This window comes from Paramisgurnus dabryanus, chromosome 9, assembly GCF_030506205.2.
Source record: "Paramisgurnus dabryanus chromosome 9, PD_genome_1.1, whole genome shotgun sequence".
NCBI lineage: Eukaryota > Metazoa > Chordata > Actinopteri > Cypriniformes > Cobitidae > Paramisgurnus > Paramisgurnus dabryanus.
Genome location: NC_133345.1, coordinates 38,859,508 through 38,879,076, shown reverse-complemented (window position 1 = coordinate 38,879,076; position 19,569 = coordinate 38,859,508). Strand labels below are relative to the sequence as shown.

Sequence of the window (19,569 nt, the reverse complement as noted above, 5' to 3'; positions counted from 1 at the left end):
GTCGTAGAGACATGGGGGTGGGCTCATTTTACTCAGTCATCCAATCAGTCTCTTAGGATCGCCCCAAAGCTATTTAGCCACGCCCCTAGCAACAATTTTGGGTACCCTAGCAACATCTCCCATAGACTACCATTATAAAAAGCCCAGATGGATATCTTTACACCAGAGTGTCATAGAGACATAGGGGTGGGCTCATTTTACTCAGGCATCCAATCAGTCTCTTAGGATTCCTACTGAGGTATTAAACCACGCCCCTAGCAACCAATTTGAGCACCCTAGCAACATAATAAACAAAGCCTTATATCTCTGGATCTGAACATCTTAGAGACATGGGGGTTGGGTCTTTGGGTCATGTTAGCTTCATGCTAGCTCCATGCTAAGTCATACTAGCTTCATGCTAGTTTCATGCTAGCTTTATGCTAATTTCATAATAAATCTTGCTAACTTCATGCTAAATCATGCTAACTTCATGTTAAATCTTGTTAGCTGCACGCTAAATAGTGCTAGCTTAATGCTAATCATGCTAGCATCATGCTAATCATGCTAGCTTCACGTTAAATCATGCTAGCTTCATGCTAATCATGCTATTCTCATGCTAACTTCATGTTAATCATGCAAGCCTCGTGCTAGCTTCATGCTAGCTTCATGCTAATCTTGCTAGTTTCATGCTAGCTTCATGCTAATCATGCTAGCATCATGCTAGCTTCATGCTAATCATGCTAGAATCATGCTAGTTTCATGCTAATCATGCTAGCATCATGCTAGCTTCATGCTAATCATGCTAGCATCATGCTAGCTTCATGCTAATCATGCTAGCTTCATGCTAATCATGCTAGCTTCATGCTAGCTTCATGCTAGCTACATGCTAATCATGCTAACATCATGCTAGCTTCATGCTAATCATGCTAGCTTCATGCTAATCATGCTAGCATCATGCTAGCTTCATGCTAGCTTCATGCTAATCATGCTAGCTTCATGCTAATCATGCTAGCATCATGCTAGCTTCATGCTAATCATGCTAGCATCATGCTAGCTTCATGCTAGCTACATGCTAATCATGCTAGCATCATGCTAGCTTCATGCTAATCATGCTAGCATCATGCTAGCTTCATGCTAATCATGCTAGCATCATGCTAGCTTCATGCTAACATCATGCTAGCTTCATGCTAATCATGCTAGCTTCATGCTAGCTACATGCTAATCATGCTAGCATCATGCTAGCTACATGCTAATCATGCTAGCTTCATGCTAATCATGCTAGCATCATGCTAGCTTCATGCTAATCATGCTAACATCATGCTAGCTTCATGCTAGCTACATACTAATCATGCTAGCATCATGCTAGCTTCATGCTAATCATGCTAGCATCATGCCAATCATGCTAGCATCATGCTAGCTTCATGCTAATCATGCTAGCTTCATGCTAGCATCATGGTAGCTTCATGCTAATCATGCTAGCATCATGGTAGCTTCATGCTAATCATGCTAGCATCATGCTAACTTCATGCTAATCATGCTAGCATCATGCTAGCTTCATGCTAATCATGCTAGCATCATGCTAGCTTCATGCTAATCATGTTAGCTTCATGCTAGCTTCATGCTAATCATGTTAGCTTCATACTTAAACATACTAACTGCCAGATAGCCTACTAAACTAAACTTCTGTCAATCCGTTTTAAACGTTCAGGCTACGCTTTTTCAAGCCAACATAAAGTTTGTCTTCAAACTTTAATATCTAGTTATTATTATTATTCTTCTGAGACTATTTTTCTGCAGCTAACTCGTCCTACAGCTTTCAAGCTACATCCACCAAATTTTCCACGGACATTCAAACTGGTCTGACGAAGCGGGCTATATCTTTTCAAAGGGATCCGACTTATAGAATTCCTAAAACGGGACATCAAAATTCCGAAAGTCCCATTGACTTAACATTGGACAAACTTTGACGGGTCATAGCTGCGAGTGAGAAACTTGTAGAAACTTGTGGCTTACCACATTTAAGGAGGCTGACAGGCTGTGTAAGAACATACCTCACAATGGGGTGTAAGCTGTACCCCTGGGGTGTAAGAGGCCCCCAAAATTTCCCATTGACTTATAATGGGGCAGGAAACATGCCCATAAAAGGGAATAAAAGCGTCCCAGATGGAATATCTTCACTTTAGAGTGTCTTAGAGACATGGGGGTGGGCTCATTTTACTCAAGCATCCAATCAGTCTCTTAGGATCACCCCAGAGCTATTAAGCCACGCCCCTAGCAACAATTTTGGGTACCCTAGCAACATCTCCCATAGACTACCATTATAAAAAGCCCAGATGGATATCTTTGCAGCACAGTGTCATAGAGACATGGGGGTGGGCTTATTTTACTAAGGCATCCAATCAGTCTCTTAGGATTCTTATTGAGCTATTAAGCCACGCCCCTAGCAACCAAATATAAACACCCTAGCAACATAATAAACAAAGCCTTATATCTCTGGATCCGAACATCATAGAGACACAGGGGTTGGGTCTTTTGCTCATGTTAGCTTCATGCTAGCTTCATGCTAAGTCATACTAGCTTCATGCTAGTTTCATGCTAGCTTTATGCTAATTTCATAATAAATCTTGCTAACTTCATGGTAAATCATGTTAGCATCATGCTAGCTTCATGCTAATTAATGTTAGCATCATGCTAGCTTCATGCTAATAATGTTAGCATCATGCTAGCTTCATGCTAATTAATTTTAGCGTCATGCTAGCTTCATGCTAATTCATGTTAGCGTCGTGCTAGCTTCATGCTAATTCATGTTAGCGTCGTGCTAGCTTCATACTAATTCATGTTAGCGTCATGCTAGCTTCATGCTAATTCATGTTAACGTCGTGCTAGCTTCATGCTAATTCATGTTAGCGTCGTGCTAGCTTCATGCCAATTCATGTTAGCGTCGTACTAGCTTCATGCTAATTCATGTTAGCTTCATGCTAATCCATGTTAGCATAATGCTAGCTTCATGCTAATTCAAGTTAGCACAATGCTAATTCATGTTAGCATCATGCTAGCTTCATGCTAATTCATGTTAGCATCATGCTAGCTTCATGCTAATTCATGTTAGCATCATGCTAGCTTCATGCTAATTCATGTTAGCATCATGCTAGCTTCATGCTAATTCATGTTAGCATCATGCTAGCTTCATGCTAATTCATGTTAGCATCATGCTAGCTTCATGCTTATTCATGTTAGCATCATGCTAGCTTCATGCTAATTCATGTTAGCATCATGCTAGCTTCATGCTAATTCATGTTAGCATCATGCTAGCTTCATGCTAATTCATGCTAGCTTCATGCTAATTCATGTTAGCATCATGCTAGCTTCATGCTAATTCATGTTAGCATCATGCTAGCTTCATGCTAATTCATGTTAACGTCGTGCTAGCTTCATGCTAATTCATGTTAGCGTCGTGCTAGCTTCATGCTAATTCATGTTAGCGTCGTACTAGCTTCATGCTAATTCATGTTAGCTTCATGCTAATCCATGTTAGCATCATGCTAGCTTCATGCTAATTCAAGTTAGCACAATGCTAATTCATGTTAGCATCATGCTAGCTTCATGCTAATTCATGTTAGCATCATGCTAGCTTCATGCTAATTCATGTTAGCATCATGCTAGCTTCATGCTTATTCATGTTAGCATCATGCTAGCTTCATGCTAATTCATGTTAGCATCATGCTAGCTTCATGCTAATTCATGTTAGCATCATGCTAGCTTCATGCTAATTCATGCTAGCTTCATGCTAATTCATGTTAGCATCATGCTAGCTTCATGCTAATTCATGTTAGCATCATGCTAGCTTCATGCTAATTCATGTTAACATCATGCTAGCTTCATGCTAATTCATGTTAGCATCATGCTAGCTTCATGCTAATTCATGTTAGCATCATGATAGCTTCATGCTAATTCATGTTAGCATCATGCTAGCTTCATGCTAATTCATGTTAGCATCATGCTAATTCATGTTAGCATCATGCTAGCTTCATGCTAATTCATGTTAGCATCATGCTAGCTTCATGATATTTCATGTTAGCATCATGCTAGCTTCATGCTAATCATGCTAACTTGATGCTAGCTTCATGCTAATCATGTTAGCTTCATGCTAGCTTCAGGCTAATCATGCTAGCTTCATGTTAAATCAGGCTAGCTTCATACTTAAACATACTAACAGCCAGATAGCCTTATAAACTAAACATCTGTCAAACCGTTTTAAACGTACAGGCTACGCTTTGTCAAGCCAACATAAAGTTTGTCAACAAACTTTTCTATCTAGTTATTATGTTGGCTTGAAAAAGCCAACATATTGTTATTGCTTTTAAACTTATTATTATTATTCTTCTTAGCACCCCAAAATTTCTGACACTAACTCGTCCTAGAGCTTTCAAGCTACATGCACCAAATTTTCCACGGACCTTAAGACTGGTCTGACTTAGTGTGCTATATCTTTTCTAACTGATGGGACCTTCCAAATTCCTAAACGGGGCGCTCAAAGACCCCAAAACTCCCATTTACTTAACATGGAGACAAACTTTGACGGGTCATAGCTGCGAGTGAGAAACATGTAGAAACTTGTGGCTTACCACATTTAAGGAGGCGGACAGGCTCTGTAAGAACATACATCAAAATGGGGTGTAAGCTGTACCCCTGGGGTGTAAGAGGCCCCCAAAATTTCCCATTGACTTATAATGGGGCAGGAAACATGCCCATATAAAGGAATAAAAGCGTCCCAGATGGAATATCTTAACTTTAGAGTGTCGTAGAGACATGGGGGTTGGACCGTTTTACTTGTGGCTTGAAGGTTGATCATTATGGGATGCCATTTTTCTCCCTAGCAACCAAACTTAGTACCCTAGCAACGGAATAAACAAAGCCTTATTTCTCCGCTTCAGAACATCTTAGAGACACGGGGGTTGGACCGTTTTACTTGTGGCTTGAAGGTTGATTATTATGGGATGCCAATTTCCTCCCTAGCAACCAAACTTAGTACCCTAGCAACGGAATAAACAAAGCCTTATATCTCCGCTTCAGAACATCATAGAGACACGGGGGTTGGACCGTTTTACTTGTGGCTTGAAGGTTGATCATTATGGGATGCCATTTTTCTCCCTAGCAACCAAACTTAGTACCCTAGCAACGGAATAAACAAAGCCTTATATCTCCGCTTCAGAACATCTTAGAGACACGGGGGTTGGACCGTTTTACTTGTGGCTTGAAGGTTGATCATTATGGGATGCCATTTTTCTCCCTAGCAACCAAACTTAGTACCCTAGCAACGGAATAAACAAAGCCTTATTTCTCCGCTTCAGAACATCTTAGAGACACGGGGGTTGGACCGTTTTACTTGTGGCTTGAAGGTTGATTATTATGGGATGCCAATTTCCTCCCTAGCAACCAAACTTAGTACCCTAGCAACGGAATAAACAAAGCCTTATATCTCCGCTTCAGAACATCATAGAGACACGGGGGTTGGACCGTTTTACTTGTGGCTTGAAGGTTGATCATTATGGGATGCCATTTTTCTCCCTAGCAACCAAACTTAGTACCCTAGCAACGGAATAAACAAAGCCTTATATCTCCGCTTCAGAACATCTTAGAGACACGGGGGTTGGACCGTTTTACTTGTGGCTTGAAGGTTGATCATTATGGGATGCCATTTTTCTCCCTAGCAACCAAACTTAGTACCCTAGCAACGGAATAAACAAAGCCTTATTTCTCCGCTTCAGAACATCTTAGAGACACGGGGGTTGGACCGTTTTACTTGTGGCTTGAAGGTTGATTATTATGGGATGCCAATTTCCTCCCTAGCAACCAAACTTAGTACCCTAGCAACGGAATAAACAAAGCCTTATATCTCCGCTTCAGAACATCATAGAGACACGGGGGTTGGACCGTTTTACTTGTGGCTTGAAGGTTGATCATTATGGGATGCCATTTTTCTCCCTAGCAACCAAACTTAGTACCCTAGCAACGGAATAAACAAAGCCTTATTTCTCCGCTTCAGAACATCTTAGAGACACGGGGGTTGGACCGTTTTACTTGTGGCTTGAAGGTTGATCATTATGGGATGGCAATTTTCTCCCTAGCAACCAAACTTAGTACCCTAGCAACGGAATAAACAAAGCTTTTTATCTCCGCTTCAGAACATCATAGAGACATGGGGGTTGGACTGTTTTACTTGTGGCTTGAAGGTTGATCATTATGGGATGCCAATTTTCTCCCTAGCAACCAAACTTAGTACCCTAGCAACGGAATAAACAAAGCCTTATATCTCCGCTTCAGAACATCATAGAGACACGGGGGTTGGACCGTTTTACTTGTGGCTTGAAGGTTGATCATTATGGGATGCCATTTTTCTACCTAGCAACCAAACTTAGTACCCTAGCAACGGAATAAACAAAGCCTTATTTCTCCGCTTCAGAACATCTTAGAGACACGGGGGTTGGACCGTTTTACTTGTGGCTTGAAGGTTGATTATTATGGGATGCCAGTTTCCTCCCTAGCAACCAAACTTAGTACCCTAGCAACGGAATAAACAAAGCCTTATATCTCAGCATCAGAACATTGTAGAGACACGGGGGTTGGACCGTTTTACTTGTGGCTTGAAGGTTGATCATTATGGGATGCCAATTTTCTCCCTAGCAACCAAACTTAGTTCCCTAGCAACGGAATAAACAAAGCCTTATATCTCCGCTTCAGAACATCATAGAGACATGGGGGTTGGACCGTTTTACTTGTGGCTTGAAGGTTGATCATTATGGGATGCCAATTTTCTCCCTAGCAACCAAACTTAGTACCCTAGCAACGGAATAAACAAAGCCTTTTATCTCCGCTTCAGAACATCTTAGAGACACGGGGGTTTGACCGTTTTACTTGTGGCTTGAAAGTTGATCATTATGGGATGCCAATTTTCTCCCTAGCAACCAAACTTAGTACCCAAGCAACGGAATAAACAAAGCCTTATATCTCCGCTTCAGAACATCATAGAGACACGGGGGTTGGACCGTTTTACTTGTGGCTTGAAGGTTGATCATTATGGGATGCCAATTTTCTCCCTAGCAACCAAACTTAGTACCCTAGCAACGGAATAAACAAAGCCTTATATCTCCTCTTCAGAACATCATAGAGACATGGGGGTTGGACCGTTTTACTTGTGGCTTGAAGGTTGATCATTATGGGATGCCAATTTTTTCCCTAGCAACCAAATTTAGTACCCTAGCAACGGAATAAACAAAGCCTTATATCTCCGCTTCAGAACATCATAGAGACACGGGGGTTGGACCGTTTTACTTGTGGCTTGAAGGTTGATCATTATGGGATGCCAATTTTCTCCCTAGCAACCAAACTTAGTACCCTAGCAACGGAATAAATGTTAGCTTCATTCTAGCTTCATGCTAATCATGTTAGCTTCATGCTAGCTTCATGCTAATCATGCTAGCATCATGCTAGCTTCATGCTAATCATGTTAGCTTCATGTTAGCTTCATGCTAATCATGTTAGCTTCATGCTAGCTTCATACTGATCATGCTAACATCATGCTAGCTTCATGCTAATCATGCTAGCTTCATGCTAATCATGCTAACTTCATGCTAATCATGCTAACTTCATGCTAATCATGCTAACAGCCAGATAGCCTACTAAAACAAACTTCTGTCAAACCATTTTAAATGTTCAGGCTACGTTTTTTCAAGCCAACATAAAGTTTGTCCTCAAACTTTAATATCTAGTTATTATTATTCTTTTTCTTCTGAGACTAAAATTTCTAACTCTAACTCGTCCTAGAGCTTTCAAGCTACAGCCATCAAACTTTTGACAGACTTTCGGTCTGATCTGACGAGGTGTGCTATATCTTTTCTAACTGATGGGACCTTCCGAATTCCTAAACGGGGCGCTGAACCACCCCAAAATTTCCATTGACTTAACATTGAGACAAACTTTGACGGGTCATAGCTGCGAGTGAGAAACTTGTAGAAACTTGTGGCTTACCACATTTAAGGAGGCTGACAGGCTGTGTAAGAACATACCTCACAATGGGGTGTAAGCTGTACCCCTGGGGTGTAAGAGGCCCCCAAAATTTCCCATTGACTTATAATGGGGCAGGAAACATGCCCATAAAAGGGAATAAAAGCGTCCCAGATGGAATATCTTCACTTTAGAGTGTCTTAGAGACATGGGGGTGGGCTCATTTTACTCAAGCATCCAATCAGTCTCTTAGGATCACCCCAGAGCTATTAAGCCACGCCCCTAGCAACAATTTTGGGTACCCTAGCACATCTCCCATAGACTACCATTATAAAAAGCCCAGATGGATATCTTGGCACCGGAGTGTCATAGAGACATAGGGGTGGGCTCATTTTACTCAGGCATCCAATCAGTCTCTTAGGATTCTTATTGAGGTATTAAGCCACGCCCCTAGCAACAAAATATGAAGACCCTAGCAACATGATAAACAAAGCCTTATATCTCTGGATCTGAACATCGTAGAGACACAGGGGTTGGACCGTTTTACTTGTGGCATGAAGTGTAATCATTATGGGATGCCAATTTTCTCCCTAGCAACCAAACTTAGTACCCTAGCAACGGAACAAACAAAGCCTTATATCTCCGCTTCAGAACATCATAGAGACACGGGGGTTGGACCGTTTTACTTGTGGCTTGAAGTGTGATCATTATGGGATGCCAATTTTCTCCCTAGCAACCAAACTTAGTACCCTAGCAACGGAATAAACAAAGCCTTATATCTCCGCATCAGAACATTGTAGAGACACGGGGGTTGGACCGTTTTACTTGTGGCTTGAAGTGTGATCATTATGGGATGCCAATTTTCTCCCTAGCAACCAAACTTAGTACCCTAGTAACGGAATAAACAAAGCCTTATATCTCCGCATCAGAACATTGTAGAGACATGGGGGTTGGACCGTTTTACTTGTGGCTTGAAGGGTGATCATTATGGGATGCCAATTTTCTCCCTAGCAACCAAACTTAGTACCCTAGCAACGCAATAAATGTTAGCTTCATGCTAGCTTCCTGCTAATCATGCTAGCTTCATGCTAGCTTCATGCTAATCATGCTAACATCATGCTAGCTTCATGCTAATCATGCTAACTTCATGCTAGCTTCATGCTAATCATGCTAACTTCATGCTAGCTTCATGCTAGTCATGCTAACATCATGCTAGCTTCATGCTAATCATGCTAGCATCATGCTAGCTTCATGCTAATCATGCTAGCATCATGCTAGCTTCATGCTAATCATGCTAGCATCATGCTAGCTTCATGCTAATCATGCTAGCATCATGCTAGCTTCATGCTAATCATGCTAACTTCATGCTAATCATGCTAGCATCATGCTAGCTTCATGCTAATCATGCTAACATCATGCTAGCTTCATGCTAATCATGCTAGCTTCATGCGAATCATGCTAGCTTCATGCTAATCATGCTAGCATCATGCTAATCATGCTAACATCATGCTAGCTTCATGGTAAATCATGCTACCTTCATACTTAAACATACTAACAGCCAGATAGCCTACTAAACTAAACTTATGTCAAACCGTTTTAAACGTTCAGGCTACGCTTTCTCAAGCCAACATAAAGTTTGTCTTCAAACTTTACTATCTAGTTATTATTATTCTTATGTCTGCACGTTTTTTCGGCGCGTAACTCGTCCCGCACGGTTTGCCGTAGTCCCATGAAGGAGGGCTCAAATCGACCGGTATATTGAAGAGATGGTGGCTATGACTTTTATAAGCGATCGGGTGCAGGATTTCTGAAAGGGGGTCAAAAAACCACCCGAAAAATCCCATTGACTTAACATTGCGCCCAACTTTGACGAGTCATAGCTCCGCTCGAGGATTTTGTAGAAACATGTGGGTTACAACATTTGAAGAGGGTGGTAGGCTCTGTAAGAACATGGATAACAATGGGGTGTAAGTTGTACCCCTGGGGTGTAAGAGGTGCCCAAAAATGCCCAATGAAAAGTCAATGGGGCAAAATCCCATAGACTTACCATTGCAAAAATTTTGACGGGTCATAGGTACGAGTGAGGATTTTGTAGAAACATGTGGGTTACTAAATTTAAAGAGGGTGGTAGGCTATGTAAGAACATACATGACATTGGGGTTTAAGTTGTACCCCTGGGGTGTAAGAGGCACCCGAAAATTCCCATTGAGGAAACATGCCCATATAAGGGAATAAAACAGTTCCAGATGGGATATCTTTGCTTTACAGTGTCGTAGAGATAAGTGGGTGGGCTCATTTCACTCAGGCATCCAATCAGTCTCTCAGGATCATCCCAGAGCTATTAAGCCACGCCCCTAGCAACCACTTTTGGGCACCCTAGCAACATCTTCCATAGACTGCCATTATAAAATGCCGAGATGGATATCTTTGCACCACAGTGTCATAGAGACATGGGGGTGGGCTCATTTTATTCAGGCATCCAATCAGTCTCTCAGGATCCTTACATAGGTATTAAGCCACGCCCCTAGCAACCACTTTTGAGAACCCTAGCAACATAAAATTCAAACAGTTATATCTCGGCATCCGAACATCGTAGAGACCCGGGGGTTGGACCATTTGACTCGTGACTCAGAGTGTAATCATTATGGGATGCCAATTTTTTCCCTAGCAACCAAATACAGTACCCTGGCAACAGAGTAAACAAAGCCTTTTATCTCCGCATCAGAACATCGTAGAGACACGAGGGTTCGACCGTTTGACTTGTGACTCGGAGTGTAATCATTATGGGATGCCATTTTTTTCCCTAGCAACCAAATACATTACCCTAGCAACAGAGTAAACAAAGCCTTATATCTCCGCATCAGAACATCGTAGAGACACGGGGGTTGGACCGTTTGATTCGTGACTCAGCGTGTAATCATTATGGGTTGTCAAATTTTTCCCTAGCAACCAAATACATTACCCTAGCAACAGAGTAAACAAAGCCTTATATCTCCGCATCAGAACATCGTAGAGACATGGGGGTTGGACCGTTTGATTCTTGACTCAGCGTGTAATCATTATGGGATGCCGATTTTTTCCCTAGCAACCAAATACAGTACCCTAGCAACAGAGTAAACAAAGCCTTATATCTCCGCATCAGAACATCGTAGAGACACGGGGGTTGGACCGTTTGATTCGTGACTCAGCGTGTAATCATTATGGGTTGTCAAATTTTTCCCTAGCAACCAAATACATTACCCTAGCAACAGAGTAAACAAAGCCTTATATCTCCGCATCAGAACATCGTAGAGACACGGGGGCTGGACCGTTTGACTCGTGACTCAGAGTGTAATCATTATGGGATGCCAATTTTTTCCCTAGCAACCAAATACATTACCCTAGCAACAGAGTAAACAAAGCCTTATATCTCCGCATCAGAACATCGTAGAGACACGGGGGTTGGACCGTTTGACACGTGACTCAGCGTGTAATCATTATGGGATGCCAATATTTTCCCTAGCAACCAAATACAGTACCCTAGCAACACAGTAAACAAAGCCTTATATCTCCGCATCAGAACATCCTAGAAACACGGGGGTTGGACCATTTTACTTGTGACTCGGCATGTAATCACTAGTGGATGGCAATTTTTTCCCTAGCAACCAAAACAGTACCCTAGCAACAGAGTAAACAAAGCCTTATATCTCCGAATCAGAACATCGTACAGACACGGGGGTTAGACCGTTTGACTTGTGAGTTGGAGTGTAATCACTAGTAGATGCAAATTTTCTCCCTAGCAACCAAATACAGTACCCTAGCAACCGGATAAACAAAGCCTTATATCTCCGCATCAGAACATCGCAGAGACACGAGAGTTGGATTGTTTTACTTTTGGCTTGGAGTATAATCATATATTGTCGCGAGAATTTTGCCACGGCAAGCACCACTCACATTTTCTTCAGGAAATGTACCTATCTAGTTATTATTATTATTATTCTTATGTCTGCACACTTTTTCGGCGCGTAACTCGTCCCGCACGGTTTGCCGTAGTCCCATGAAAGAGGGCTCAAATCGACCGGTTTTTTGAGGAGATGGTGGCTATGACTTTTATAAGCGGTCGGGTGCAGAATTTCCGAAAGGGGGGCAAAAAACCACCCGAAAAATCCCATTGACTTAACATTACGCCAAACTTTGACAAGTCATAGCTCCGCTCGAGGATTTTGTAGAAACATGTGGGTTACAACATTTGAAGAGGGTGGTAGACTCTGTAAGAACATACATCACAATGGGGTGTAAGTTGTACCCCTGGGGTGTAAGAGGTGCCCAAAAATGCCCAATGAAAAGTCAATGGGGGAAAATCCCATAGACTTAACATTGCAAAAACTTTGACGGGTCACAGGTCCGAGCGAGGATTTCGTAGAAGCATGTGGGTTACTAAATTTGAAGAGGGTGCTAGACTCTGTCAGGACGTCCCCGCAATGGGGTTGTAATGTTACCCTAGCAACCATTTTGGGCACCCTAGCAACCTATCCCATAGACTGCCATTACAAAATGCCCAGAGGGATATCTTTGCACCACAGTGTCACAGAGACATGGGGGTGGGCTCATTTTACTCAGGCATCCAATCAGCCTCTCAAGACCCTTGCAGAGTTACTAAGCCACGCCCCTAGCAACCACTTTTGAGCACCCTAGCAACATAAAATTCAAACAGTTATATCTCGGCATCAGAACATCGTAGCGACACGGGGGTTGGACCGTTTTACTTGTGACTCGGAGTGTAATCACTTGCCACATCATTGGCCACTCCCAAGCCACGCCCCTAGCAACCAAATATGAGCACCCTAGCAACGGAATAAACAAATCGTTATATCTCCGCATCAGAAAATCGTAGAGACACGGGGGTTGGACCGTTTTACTCGTGACTCAGAGGGTAATCATTAGTGGATGCCAAGAGGTATTAAGCCACGCCCCTAGCAACCAAATATGAGCACCCTAGCAACCGAATAAACAAAGCCTTATATCTCCGCATCAGAAAATCGTAGAGACACGGGGGTTGGACCGTTTTACTCATGACTCAGAGGGTAATCACTAGTGGATGCCAAGTTGTATTAAGCCACGCCCATAGCAACCAAATATGAGCACCCTAGCAACGGAATAAACAAATCGTTATATCTCTGCATCAGAAAATCGTAGAGACACGGGGGTTGGACCGTTTTACTCGTGACTCAGAGGGTAATCATTAGTGGATGCCAAGAGGTATTAAGCCACGCCCCTAGCAACCAAATATGAGCACCCTAGCAACCGAATAAACAAAGCCTTATATCTCCGCATCAGAAAATCGTAGAGACACGGGGGTTGGACCGTTTTACTCGTGACTCAGAGGGAAATCAGTAGTGGATGCCAAGAGGTATTAAGCCACGCCCCTAGCAACCAAATATGAGCACCCTAGCAACCGAATAAACAAATCATTATATCTCCACATCAGAAAATCGTAGAGACACGGGGGTTGGACCGTTTTACTCGTGACTTGGAGTGTTATCACTGGTGGATGCCAATTTTCTCCCTAGCAACCAAATACAGTACCCTGGCAACAGAGTAAACAAAGCCTTATATCTCCGCATCAGAACATCATAGAGACACTGGGGTGGACCGTTTTACTTTTGGCTTGGAGTATAATCATAAATTGTCCCTCGAAATTTGCCACGGCAAGCACCACTTCACATTTTCTTCAGGAAATGTACCTATCTAGTTATTATTATTATTCTTTTTCTTCTGAGACTAAAATTTCTAACTCTAACTCGTCCTAGAGCTTTCAAGCTACAGCCATCAAACTTTGGACAGACTTTCGGTCTGATCTGACGAGGTGTGCTATATCTTTTCTAACTGATGGGACCTTCCGAATTCCTAAACGGGGCGCTGAAACACCCCAAAATTTCCATTGACTTAACATTGAGACAAACTTTGACGGGTCATAGCTGCGAGTGAGAAACTTGTAGAAACTTGTGGCTTACCACATTTAAGGAGGCTGACAGGCTGTGTAAGAACATACCTCACAATGGGGTGTAAGCTGTACCCCTGGGGTGTAAGAGGCCCCCAAAATTTCCCATTGACTTATAATGGGGCAGGAAACATGCCCATAAAAGGGAATAAAAGCGTCCCAGATGGAATATCTTCACTTTAGAGTGTCTTAGAGACATGGGGGTGGGCTCATTTTACTCAAGCATCCAATCAGTCTCTTAGGATCACCCCAGAGCTATTAAGCCACGCCCCTAGCAACAATTTTGGGTACCCTAGCAACATCTCCCATAGACTACCATTATAAAAAGCCCAGATGGATATCTTTGCACCAGAGTGTCATAGAGACATAGGGGTGGGCTCATTTTTCTCAGGCATCCAATCAGTCTCTTAGGATTCTTATTGAGGTATTAAGCCACGCCCCTAGCAACAAAATATGAAGACCCTAGCAACATAATAAACAAAGCCTTATATCTCTGGATCTGAACATCGTAGAGACACAGGGGTTGGACCGTTTTTCTTGTGGCTTGACGTGTGATCATTATGGGATGCCAATTTTCTCCCTAGCAACCAAACTTAGTACCCTAGCAACGGAATAAACAAAGCCTTATATCTCCGCATCAGAACATTGTAGAGACACGGGGGTTGGGCCGTTTTACTTGTGGCTTGAAGGGTGATCATTATGGGATGCCAATTTTCTCCCTAGCAACCAAACTTAGTACCCTAGCAACGGAATAAACAAAGCCTTATATCTCCGCATCAGAACATTGTAGAGACACGGGGGTTGGACCGTTTTACTTGTGGCTTGAAGTGTGATCATTATGGGATGCCAATTTTCTCCCTAGCAACCAAACTTAGTACCCTAGCAACGGAATAAACAAAGCCTTATATCTCCGCATCAGAACATTGTAGAGACACGGGGGTTGGACCGTTTTACTTGTGGCTTGAAGGGTGATCATTATGGGATGCCAATTTTCTCCCTAGCAACCAAACTTAGTACCCTAGCAACGCAATAAATGTTAGCTTCATGCTAGCTTCCTGCTAATCATGCTAGCTTCATGCTAGCTTCATGCTAATCATGCTAACATCATGCTAGCTTCATGCTAATCATGCTAACTTCATGCTAGCTTCATGCTAATCATGCTAACTTCATGCTAGCTTCATGCTTATCATGCTAACATCATGCTAGCTTCCTGCTAATCATGCTAGCTTCATGCTAGCTTCATGCTAATCATGCTAACATCATGCTAGCTTCATGCTAATCATGCTAACTTCATGCTAGCTTCATGCTAATCATGCTAACTTCATGCTAGCTTCATGCTTATCATGCTAACATCATGCTAGCTTCATGCTAATCATGCTAGCATCATGCTAGCTTCATGCTAATCATGCTAGCATCATGCTAGCTTCATGCTAGCATCATGCTAGCTTCATGCTAATCATGCTAGCTTCATGCTAGCTTCATGCTAATCATGCTAGCATCATGCTAGCTTAATGCTAATCATGCTAGCATCATGCTAGCTTCATGCTAATCATGCTAGCATCATGCTAGCTTCATGCTAATCATGTTAGCTTCATGCTAATCATGCTAGCATCATGCTAGCTTCATGCTAATCATGCTAGCTTCATGCTAATCATGCTAATCATGCTAGCTTCATGCTAATCATGCTAGCATCATGCTAGCTTCATGCTAATCATGCTAGCATCATACTAGCTTCATGCTAATCATGCTAGCTTCATGCTAATCATGCTAGCTTCATGCTAATCATGCTAGCATTATGCTAGCTTCATGCTAATCATGCTAGCATCATGCTAATCATGCTAACATCATGCTAGCTTCATGGTAAATCATGCTACCTTCATACTTAAACATACTAACAGCCAGATAGCCTACTAAACTAAACTTATGTCAAACCGTTTTAAACGTTCAGGCTACGCTTTCTCAAGCCAACATAAAGTTTGTCTTCAAACTTTACTATCTAGTTAACAATAGAAATTATTTAATAAAGAAATGTATATTAATGCACAACCTAAATTTGCCCTGGTTTCACAGACAAGGCTTAAGCCTAGTCCTAAACAAAAACACATATTTGAGCCGTCTGAGCCGACAGATCTTAAAATATCCCAGTGCCATTGATTTGTCTCAAGATACACACCAGTAACGCCTTTTTTTAAGGGAAGTTTTTAAAAAGATGCTTAAAGGATTAGTCAATTTTCTTAAAAAAAAAAAAAATCTAGATAATTTACTCACCACCATGTCATCCAAAATGTTGATGTCTTTCTTTGTTCAGTCGAGAAGAAATTATGTTTTTTGAGGCGCATCACAGGACCGGAGATAGATGAGAAGTTGTGGTTTAAAAGTGCATTTTTTTTGTATTGTCAATCGCTAGATAAGACCCTTATGCCTCGTTTGAGATCGTTTAGATTCCTTTGAAACTCTGTTGAAAAAAACTGTTAAGTGTTGAGTTAAATGTTAAGTGTTGGGGTACATTAAAGTCCATTAAAATGAGAAAAATCTTGGAATGTTTTCCTCAAAAAACATAATTTCTTCTCGACTGAACAAAGAAAGACATCAACATTTTGAATGACATGGTGGTGAGTAAATTTTCTGGATTTTTTTTAAAGAAAATGGACTAATCCTTTAAAAATTATAGTCCTGACTCCTGGCTTTAGCTAAGGCTTGTTGTGTAACCAGGCCTCTCTGCACTAAATGTCAGTGCCGTGGTTGGATACTGCAGATTAAGGGGTGATATTATTATAATAAGATGCCTTTTTGACATCACAAGGGGAGCCAAATTTCAATTACCTAAATTTTTTAATGCTTGCAGAGAATGGTTTACCAAAACTAAGTTACTGTTTGTTTTTTATTATTATTTTCTAGTTAGATAGAAACACTGGGGATCCAATTATAGCACCTAAACATAAAAAGTCAGATTTTCATGATATGTCCCCTTTAAGCTAAGTTATGATCCTAGGATGTGATCATAAAATCATCAACTATGTTTATAAATTTGATAGTTACTGTATGTATGCATTGTTCAAATAGGCTGCATTAGATTTGTAAGCAAAAGCCAAAAATAACTGCAGAACATTGGCAAAAGCATACTAATAAAGCACCTATAACCAACGTTTTTTCCCCCGATATGTTTATAACAGAAAGGCCTTAGAGTCTTTAGGTATTCCCTGCTTTCTGGGTGGGATGTCCCGAGGCATGCTGGGTAAGAACAGTCCACTGCACATCAGACAAAACAGAAGAGATGCCTTGAAGGATGCGGATCTTGTGCTGCTGGCAGGTGAGACACAGCGCCATCTGATGGACAAGTGAAGTTTTCGTGCCGTATTTTCCCTCTTGTGGTTTTATTCTGACGATAAATGCTCAGCGGTGTTTTATCTGTGACTGTATATCAGTAGATGCTTTGTTTTGGTTTATAGGCACAGTTTGTGACTTCAGACTGAGTTATGGAAGAGTGCTGAACAGACGGAGTAAAATCATCGCAGTCAACAGAGACAAAAGTCAGCTGCTAAAGAACTCAGACATGTTCTGGAAGCCAACGGTGGCTGTTCAAGGTGAAGAACTTCCGTTTATAGTCTTTATGGTAATCGATACATAAAGTAGTAGATATGTAACCAGTATTGTTGTAAGAAGTTGTAACTTTGCAAGCATTTCTTTTCCAAATGATTAAGGCGATGCTGGCTCCTTCCTCCTGCGTCTCTCCAAAGCCCTAAAGGGACACAAATGCCCGGAGGAATGGCCTCAAAGCCTGAAAGAAGGAGATAACGTTAAAGAAAAGGCTAACAGGTGATCTTTCTCCAACCTGTCTATTGTTACAACCTTTCTTTGTCTCAGACCTGTAGTTTTATCTCGCTGTTTATTTATTTATCTCAGAGCTAAAGCAGATGAGAAGACCGAGAGGCATCTAAACCCTCTTAATGTTCTGCACCGGGTAGATGAGCTGTCGAACGAGGACAGCATCATAGTGGCCGATGGGGGAGATTTTGTCGGCAGTGCTGCTTATATCATGAGGCCGCGGGGTCCCTTGCGATGGCTGGACCCAGGTTAGCAGGGTTGTAATGTTTTTAGTCTGATAGTGTGAGCAGTTCGTAAGTGTGATTTGTCAAACACTGGATGTGATCTTTGGGCTCTGATGTTTGTGTCAGGTGCTTTTGGGACTCTGGGTGTTGGAGGAGGGTTTGCTCTGGGAGCGAAGCTTTGTCGACCTGACTCTGAGGTGAGACCGTAAACACTAGAAGTCAAATAGTATTAGATGCTGTTATATTAGTTTTTTTTGGACCAGTGGACATCAAAAATTGAAACGCTTTTCTTTATGTTGCTCACAGGTATGGATCGTATACGGCGATGGTTCCCTGGGATACAGCGTTGCTGAATTCGACACCTTTACACGGCACAAGGTGTGGCAACCACAACTTGCATAGCGCACGTATATGTGTACATCAGTATGGATACATTAAACTGAGGATAAAGTCTAGTTTGCTTAATATTAATTTTTAACACTGATTTACAATTGTAGACAGAGCTTTATGAGATTATATGAATAAAATTTTACAATTGTAACATTAAATAGAGGTGTTTAAAGAATATTCTGGGTTAAATTTGTGGTTGAAAACTGTTATTGCTTTTAAAAGGCTCTCATTGTGACTTACTTTCTTGTGAATGGTTGTAATGAGGTTTTTCATCTTACGTCAGACCCCAGTGATAGCCCTGGTGGGAAATGATGCCTGCTGGAGTCAGATCTCCAGAGAACAAGTGCCTATGCTCGGGAGCAATGTAGCCTGTGGTCTTGCCTTCACAGGTAAGATGCTTTACTCTTCTTAGGTCATACTTTGTGCTAAATTGTGTCATATTGTCATGATTTAGCATGGCAAGTCAATAATTCCTATAGTTTAATAGAAAGTTCCTTTTTGTATTCAATTTTTTCGTATTCAATTTTATTTGTATAACGCTTTTCACAATTGTTTAATTGTTCCAAAGCAGCTTTTCATTAATAAAAACAAAAGAAAATCATAGGACAACAAAGTAGCAAAAATATGGCCTATCAATTAAAATCTTTTAAAGGGATAGTTCACCCAAAAATGAAAATAATGTCATTGACTCACCCTCATGTCATTCCAAACTCGTAAGACCTCCGTTCATCTTCGTAACACAGTTTAAGATGTTTTATATTTAGTCAGAGAGCTTGTTGACCCTTTATTTAAAATCTACGTACGGTATACTGTCCATGTCCAGAAAGGTAATAAAATCATCATCAAAGTAGTCCATGTGACATCAGTGGGTCAGTTGGAATGTGTTGAAGCATCAAAAATACATTTTGATCCAAAAATAACAAAAATTACAACTTTATTTAGCATTGTCTTCTCATTGTCTTCTGTTGTGAAGCACATGCGCGAGACTAAAGTCACGTCACTGCAGTGATACGGATGAAGTACGACGTGGCTGACGTGTTATCTGGTGCGCCCCAGCTGTTTTGTTTTTGTGCGCCCAAGCTTTGTTTACAGTCTGAGGGAGATGCACGCTGTATACGTTTGAAAAAAAAAATGTGCAAACATGTCTGAGGAAAACACGTCATCCGT

The 19,569-nt window shown here is 41.5% G+C and overlaps 1 protein-coding gene across 1 annotated transcript in view; it reads left to right on the top strand.

Annotated features, from left to right (window-relative positions):
- Window positions 1–19,569, top strand: part of ilvbl (ilvB (bacterial acetolactate synthase)-like) — a 39,908-nt gene that overhangs the window by 17,944 nt on the left and 2,395 nt on the right. Inside the window, exons 8-14 of the mRNA XM_065282798.2 lie at window positions 17,137–17,273; window positions 17,413–17,547; window positions 17,665–17,779; window positions 17,867–18,036; window positions 18,139–18,209; window positions 18,319–18,390; window positions 18,686–18,791. Of these exons, the coding sequence (XP_065138870.1) occupies window positions 17,137–17,273; window positions 17,413–17,547; window positions 17,665–17,779; window positions 17,867–18,036; window positions 18,139–18,209; window positions 18,319–18,390; window positions 18,686–18,791 (806 nt within the window). The remainder of the gene's footprint in view (window positions 1–17,136; window positions 17,274–17,412; window positions 17,548–17,664; window positions 17,780–17,866; window positions 18,037–18,138; window positions 18,210–18,318; window positions 18,391–18,685; window positions 18,792–19,569) is intronic.